The sequence below is a fragment of the Dreissena polymorpha genome, chromosome 11 (assembly GCF_020536995.1).
Source record: "Dreissena polymorpha isolate Duluth1 chromosome 11, UMN_Dpol_1.0, whole genome shotgun sequence".
Classification (NCBI taxonomy): Eukaryota; Metazoa; Mollusca; class Bivalvia; order Myida; family Dreissenidae; genus Dreissena; species Dreissena polymorpha.
In genome coordinates, this window is record NC_068365.1 from 56315010 (window position 1) to 56323394 (window position 8385).

Sequence of the window (8385 nt, forward strand, 5' to 3'; positions counted from 1 at the left end):
GCTCTGGGGAAATTGGTCTAAATGCATGTGGGTAAAATGTTGTCCCAGATTCAATCTCTGTAGGCTAATAAGGGAGGACACTTTCCGCTTTAACTAGATTTTTTTGCTATGAGACTTCCTTTAAACCAAAAATACCATGTTGACGACACTGGTTTATCTCTGACTGATCTAGACATACATGCATTAAGCCCCATGTGGACGACACTTGATTATCTCTGACTGATCTAGACATACATGCATTAAGCCCCATGTGGACGACACTGGTTTATCTCTGACTGATCTAGACATACATGCATTAAGCCCCATGTGGACGACACTTGATTATCTCTGACTGATCTAGACATACATGCATTAAGCCCCATGTGGACGACACTTGATTATCTCTGACTGATCTAGACATACATGCATTAAGCCCCATGTGGACGACACTTGATTATCTCTGACTGATTTAGACATACATGCATTAAGCCCCATGTGGACGACACTGGTTTATCTCTGACTGATCTAGACATACATGCATTAAGCCCCATGTGGACGACACTGGTTTATCTCTGACTGATCTAGACATACATGCATTAAGCCCCATGTGGACGACACTGGTTTATCTCTGACTGATTTAGACATACATGCATTAAGCCCCATGTGGACGACACTGGTTTATCTCTGACTGATTTAGACATACATGCATTAAGCCCCATGTGGACGACACTGGTTTATCTCTGACTGATCTAGAGATACATGCAATAAGCCCCATGTGGACGACACTGGTTTATCTCTGACTGATCTAGACATACATGCAATAAGCCCCATTTTCCCAGAAGGAGGCTCAAATACAAATAATGGAAACAAACGGATGAAACACAAGCAATCAGATATAAACTCCTTCATTTTCAACAGAGGCAACAACTAACAAGTACCTTGGGTAAACACTTCATGAACAGACGAGTCCAGAGGGGTGGGCTCCATTCGCTCAGCGAGGTCCTTCACAATCAACCAATCAGAATTCAGCATGTCTAGTTTGTGCTGGACAGTTGGGGGCAACTGAGAAGTCTTGAAATCCCTCTGTAGGGCCACACCAGTCTGATTCAGGGAGTTGATATTGGCCTGTTTAGCTTTCACTGCATCTTGTGTTGTCTGAGAATTAGACAAAATAAAGATTTTTTTTTCAATGCCTTCCTCTGGTTTGTAAGGAAATATTGGTAATTGAAAGCGATATTTCATCCTTTCAAAGAGTGAAAAATAACGGCAAAAAATATTGATTCTGTTCACTGTTTTAATGTGAAATGAAGTCATCATGACATGATTTTTCAGGTGAAATTCTCCAGTTTTAAAGAATAAATACAGAAAGAACAGTATTAAAATTAAACAATTGTTTGCACAACTTGTGAAAATATTAAGTTCTCTGATCACTCATGAATTACAACTGATAATCTACTGACGCCAACAATTGACTTTAAAATCATATTCTGAAGTGTAAAAATGCTTGTTAGATGTTTTTAAAAAAATGCATGTTAAATAAAAATAAAGTTATTTACAAATCTGTATGTCACTTTAATTATTGCATAATCTTATGAAGTATCATGAAAAAGTTAAGCTAAACAAGAGATGGGTTCGTCCGAAACACAATGCCCCCTATTGCAACGCTTTGAAATAAAATTTCAATATATCATTTGGCAGGTTTAGAAATTATCTCCCTTTTATAGCTTATTACTTCCCTTGGATTGTATTTTTTCACACAGACAGACAAACAGACGGACTGACAGTTCAACTGCTATATGCCACCATACCGGGGGCATAAAAATCACACCTAATGCAATCCACACTAAAATAAGTTCCAATGACTAAAGAAACCCACCTGTGGATCCACTATGATTGAGTCCTGCTCATCCACACTGGTGGCTGACTGGGCGTGCCTCGCAGTGAGCACCTCCCGTGTGCCAATCACCCACTTCTGAAGGTCGTCCAAGCCCGAGAGGAACGCTCGCAGCTGCTGGAGATGTTTCTCTACACTGTGTATGGCATCTGGGATCTCATTCATCACCTTGACAACACAAATTGAATATGGGCAATGCTCTGGACAAACTTAGTTAAATGCATGTTTATAAAGTGTAGTCCAAGACTAGCCCATACAGTCCAACATTTCAGTCGCCTAGACTGGGTTTTGTTTGTAAGAGACTTCCTTTAAACTAAAAATGAAATTACAACAGAAAGTGTCGTCCCTGAATAGCCTGTGCTGACTCATCCGGGTTAGCCACTTAAAGCGCATCCAATAGGCCCTGTTTCCCAGAGCGAGGCTCATATATATTTTTTGGGAATTACAACATAAAATGTTGTGTGCAGTAGCTATTTATTTTCATTCAAAAAGTAAGTAATGAAATGTTTTTTGCAAGTTGTTTTATAAACTGTAAGAAAACTGCTTATAAAGTCTGATTATTTAAACGCACCTGCTCGCATCATGGCTGATTAAATAACAAATGAATGTAGTACATATTTTGGAATTATTTCATGATTTTGCAAAAATATATTCGTCTATTTACTATGATTCACACATACTTTGATTCACAGATTTTAACAGCATACAATTAATCACTAAGAATAACAGCTGCTGAATTCATTGATAACAAGAGCAGAAATTGAACGCCTATGTTGCCATACGCCCCTTACTCCAAGTTATCACAGCAGGTCTATTGACCAGCTGCATAGACACAGTTGCTTCTGCATTTTGTTTGTCAGCGATGGGTCATCCAAGAATTTCAAGTAACTGATTGGATTGCGCAATCAAGTAATTTTTTTACCACTGAAATATATACTAAAAACAGCAAATTAAATCCTTAATTAACAAGATGCCCCAATCGTTCAATTCCATTAATTTCTTTGAAGATAAACCTAGCAAAATTTGCTCTGACTATTGACAAAGTAATCCCACTTAAAAAGATATGAGCCACGCTTTTGTAAAATGGGGCTAATTGTGTAAACGTTAAGACCAGATTTAGGGAAGTCTATTGTTAGTGAGAATACAGTTTAGACAGAAAGTGTCCTCCCTGACTTGCCTGTGCGTACAGTATGGGCTAATCTGGGACGACACTTACGGACATGCATTAAGCCTACCTTCCTCCAGCGGTTGTTGAGATTATCAAGGTCCTTGTGTATGTTCTCCCTGTCCTCCGTGCTCATTCCTGCCTGTTGTACTAGGGTTGATCCGCTCCGGTTTACTGCCTCAACATTCTGCTTCTTCACAGCAATGTCATCCTCTCTGTCCTGAAAGTAGGTCAGCAGAAAAATTGAATATTAATTGAATATTAATTATTGTATCTTAATTCTTTCAGTGTTGGGACAATGCCACATGTTCACAAAACATTTACCCTTAATCTTCAATTGCATTTGACATAGATTTTCTTTTTTTGCACACCCTTGACAGCAGATTGTACAGGCATGATTTCCTCAAGGCAGTTTAGGCACTGACTTAGTAGCCATGACAAAACCTTTTCAAGTTAAGGCCACTAGCATCTAAAAATCCATCTGTAAAGTTTATTAAAATACTCAACCGGCCAGGTGATTGATTTTTCCCATGTTTGAAGTATTACTCCAAACCTTTGCCTCACCAATAAAAAGTGAAACAAGTTGCACAAAGAACAATATACTGTATGTACATTAAAATTACATTACATGCACAGTAAAATAATTGTAAATTTCTGCTGTGTGAAATGCACTTTTTTGTGGACAATGCTGCTTAAAATCTAATCAATTATTTACATATTTACACCTTGACATTTACCATTAGATAGATCTTTCTGTAAAGAATTGAAAATTGGTATTTTTTTGCAAGATATTTAATTTTTACAATGATGGTTCAATTATAATTACAAGAGAATAATTAATTACTCAACAGAGAAGCAAAAAGTTCCAAAAATTTTTTGACAATCAAGTGTCTTTCACTTCAAAAGTTCTTGCTCTTTATGATCAGAAATAATCTTTTTATATATGAAATAATGCAGAGGAGCAGATATAATGTAGGCCTTCTTGCCTTGAAGGAAGAGGGTAAGAGTGGTGCTGGAACAGTTCTTCAATGCCTGCTTAAGGCACTTACTGTGAAATCATTACTAATCGTCAGGTATTAATATGTGTGCATTTCGTCAGTCGATCGATCGACGAATTTAAGATCCTAACGAACAATAATGTCCCATGTTTGAACAAAATTATGACTGAATTACTGTAGGTATGAGGCATTAAAATCCAACATAATCCACGCATACATACTGCGTCTGTTTTGTAATCAAGATCAATCTGGTTTTGACACAAAGGGGTGTAGATTACACAGTGTACTTAACTGACATGTGACATTGCTGTAATACCAGTGTGCAGTACAGCTGTATCGAATGCGTTGACTTTGTTTATGTTGAATAGTAATCATTAGCGCTTATTGTTAACAACTTTATTACTCATTGTGTGTGTTGTGTTTTTCAGTGTTGTTACAGATTATACAACCACCACGCAGCGGATCCGGATCAATGATAAACAAAATTAAAATGACGATGTGTGATCAACACCTGACATTCTGCACATTGATAACAAATTAATAAAGAACATATTGATTTGTGTTTGGTCATTTGCGTTTAAGTAAAATACAGGTGTGAAAATAGCTTGTGTTTCGTGTATGGGTTTTAATCATTGACAGCTTTGACAAGTTTTACGATACATATTTCAAATCATTGTTATTTGTAGACAATACAAGCAAATTCGTAGAATTGATATCCCCCGCAACATATGCTTTGTTTGAGGATGGGTGCAAATCGGACGGATGAACATACTGACAGATGGACGGACGGAGGACAATAACTCAAAACTAAGACAGAGCAAGGTTCTTGAGCCTTCAAAATTTATTTAGTGAATTAATAAGTCGTGCGTTTTCCACAAAAACATTCAATGTTTATATACACTCAATTTTCAGAGTGTTGCAGAGTGAACACAACATCTGTTATGTTATAAAGGATATGGCTCCGGACACAAAAGTGCCTATTGTAAAAAGCATTTTTTCAAGATACAAAGGGCCATAACTCTGGTTTTAACAGATGGTTTACAATGCCATTTGGCGTGAATCATCCTCTTATGCTTATATATACTCATACGAAGTTTCAATGAAATACGCCAAAGCACTTCCAAGATATGGCTCCGGACACAAAAGTGACGAACGGACAGCCGGACAACGCCAAAACAATATCCCTCCGCCTCTGGCAGGGGATATATACTCATACCAAGTTTCAATGAAATCCGCCAAAGCACTTCCAAGATATGGCTCCGGACACAAAAGTGCCTATAGTAAAAAGCATTTTTTCAAAATACAAAGGGCCATAAGTCTGTTTTTAACAGATGGTATACAATGCCATTTGGCATGCATCATCCTCTTATGCATATATATACTCATACCAAGTTTAAATGAAATCCGCCAAAGCACTTCCAAGATATGGCTCCGGACACAAAAGTGCCTATAGTAAAAAGCATTTTTTCAAGATACAAAGGGCCATAACTCTGTTTTCAACAGATGGTGTACAATGCCATTTGGCATGCATCATCCTCTTATGCATATATATACTCATACCAAGTTTCAATGAAATCCCCCCAAGCACTTCCAAGATATGGCTCCGGACACAAAAGTGCCTATAGTAAAAAGCATTTTTTCAAGATACAAAGGGCCATAACTCTGTTTACAACAGATGATGTACAATGCCATTTGGCGTGCATCATTCTCTTATGCATATATATACTCATACCAAGTTTCAATGAAGTCCGCCAAAGCACTTCCAAGATATGGCTCCGGACACAAAAGTGCCGGCCGGCCGGACGGACGGACAGCTGGACGGACGGACAACGCCAAAACAATATCCCTCCGCCTTTAGGGGGGGATAATAAATCTAAATATTGTCAGCTAAAATGCAATTGAAAACGTAACTAATTAGCTATCATGACAATTAGTTCCATACAAACGTAGGGTAATTGTTTACATTTTGACGCGATTTTCAGGAAATCCCCAGGAAGCACGTTTTTTTTAATGACTGAGTATGACGCAATAAAACATTGCTTTGTATCCTATTGCATTACATTTAATTTAAACTCACTCGTCCATTGGTTGTTACAATTACATCTGAACTGTGCCCTATGAAACAGCTGTCCAATAATGCACTGTTCATCTTATACTTCCGAAAAGTGCTGTATGTTTGTGTTGATGAAATTTTAAACACATTTATCAAGGCTTGGACCCCTTCATCGGCGTTATATTGGAATTACAGTGTAATAATTTAAATTTGCTAAATTCGTTGACATTATTTAAAAAAAATACATTTCAAACAAATTGTTCTTAAAATGATCATATATTTACGATGCGAAACTCTTGAAACTTTATTTAAAACTGACCTACGTAGTTCACCAACACTTATTATAACCAATTATTTTTGCACCTTCTCTAATTGGCGCTAATAAAGGAAAGATTGTTATCAGTTTGGCCATGATAGTAATTAAATAGGACCAATTGGCAATTGGCTTCACTGTTTCCAACACTCATTAACGGTTATTCTGTCCCACTAATCTGCTAATCATTATAATAATGAACTTGTCAATGGCATACAATAATGGGGGCCCATTACTGATCACCTGATAACAAAAGACTAGTATATTGACATGTGACAAACAGGCCCCACCTCCTGCTAGTGACTCCCAAGTGGCTTTCCTCTTTCCCCACCACGATTTATCGCAACCGCGATATATTTTGGACATGTATTACAAACAAATCGGTTATTGACGATGCATTTTTTAAATATTTTTTTTCAAAGTCAGCAATTGGCAAATTTAAGTGCTGACGAAAAAGTTTGTTTTTTTAATGACGAAATTTCATGCTGGCAAAAATATATGGTTTCACAGTATTAAGAAACAACTACAACAGTTCAAACATTGACTTTCTTAAGGTACTACATTTAGTAATACATTTAGTAATTATGACCACAGTTCAAACCCTGATTTTCTCAAGGTTCTACATTAATAAACCATGACAATCGTTTAAACCATGATTTTTTCATGACACTACATTTAAGTTATCATGAATACATATTGAAACCCTATTTTTCTTAATTCATAATCAATAGTTTCCATGACAACAGTGCATACAATCACAAACCAACTTTGAAATGCTGTGTTTAGAAATGAGATGTCTGTTCTATCAGTTTGTCGGATTTTGTAGTTTCCGAACGGCGTGAGATGTCATTCGCTGTTTGTGGATATATGACTGTTTAGGTTTGAATTTTTCATACAACACACACAATATTTATGGAATTATGACTACTTGATTACTTAGATGCGCTTAAATATTCTTTCGGGGACACAAAACACAGGTCAGTGTCAGCAGTGATAAAGAATCTCAAATGCCAACATGGAGAGTTACAACCATTATTTGATATTGATTGTGCATACCCTGATTTTCTCGAGCAGGTCCTCCAGGAAGTGTTCATCAAGCTGCAGCTGTGTGGACATTATGTTTTCTGTCTCGTCAATCCAGAAAAACAGCTCATCCATGTCATCAGTGAACTCACTGGTACGTACGCTTGACTGCTCCAGTCTGAAATAGGAGTCTATGATCATAGAAACCTGTCTGAAAGAGAAAGTTAAATTATCACCATGGAAACCTGTCTGAAATAGGAGTTTATCAACATCAAAACCTGTCTAAACTAGGAGTTTATCACCAAAGAAACCTGTCTGAAAAAGGAATTTATCATTATAGAAACCTGCCTAAAATAGGAATTTATAAACATGGAAACCTGTCTGAAAAAGGAGTTTATCACCATGGAAACCTGTCTGATATAAGAGTTTATCACAAAAGAAACCTGTCTAAAATATGAGTTTATCACCATGGAAACCTATCTGGAATAGGGGTTGATCACAATAGAAACAGATCTGAGATAGCAGTTAATCACCATAAAAACCTGTCTTAAGAAGGAGTCTATCAACATAGGAACCTGTCTGAGGTAGGAGTCGGAACCTGTCTGAGGTAGGAGTCCATCACCATGAAAACGTGTATAAATTTGTAGTTTATATAGAAACCTGCCTGAAAGAGGATTTAATCACCATAGGAACCTGAGCTTATTTCTATCAACCTGTTAATCTTCACTTATATGCCCACTTGGTTTTTTCAGTTGTTATTCTGCACAATTTTATAAAGAAACTAGAGCTTTGTCACAGACGTGACATATACCCCTACATGCTGCATTGACACAGAATATTTTGCATGCTGCCTTCATTTTTGACATTTGAACTCAAAGTGTGACGTTTACCTTGGAGATATCCACGTAATTCTTTCGCATGACACACCGTCCAATGATAGTGAACAAGTGTGCCAAATGA

General features: G+C 37.1%; 1 protein-coding gene across 1 annotated transcript in view; it reads right to left on the minus strand.

The window, feature by feature from the left end:
* Positions 1-8385, minus strand: part of LOC127850936 (dystrophin-like) — a 245613-nt gene that overhangs the window by 118569 nt on the left and 118659 nt on the right. The window contains exons 39-42 of the mRNA XM_052384337.1: positions 7459-7603; positions 3109-3258; positions 1856-2041; positions 918-1134 (exon numbers count right to left, since the gene is read on the minus strand). Of these exons, the coding sequence (XP_052240297.1) occupies positions 918-1134; positions 1856-2041; positions 3109-3258; positions 7459-7603 (698 nt within the window). The remainder of the gene's footprint in view (positions 1-917; positions 1135-1855; positions 2042-3108; positions 3259-7458; positions 7604-8385) is intronic.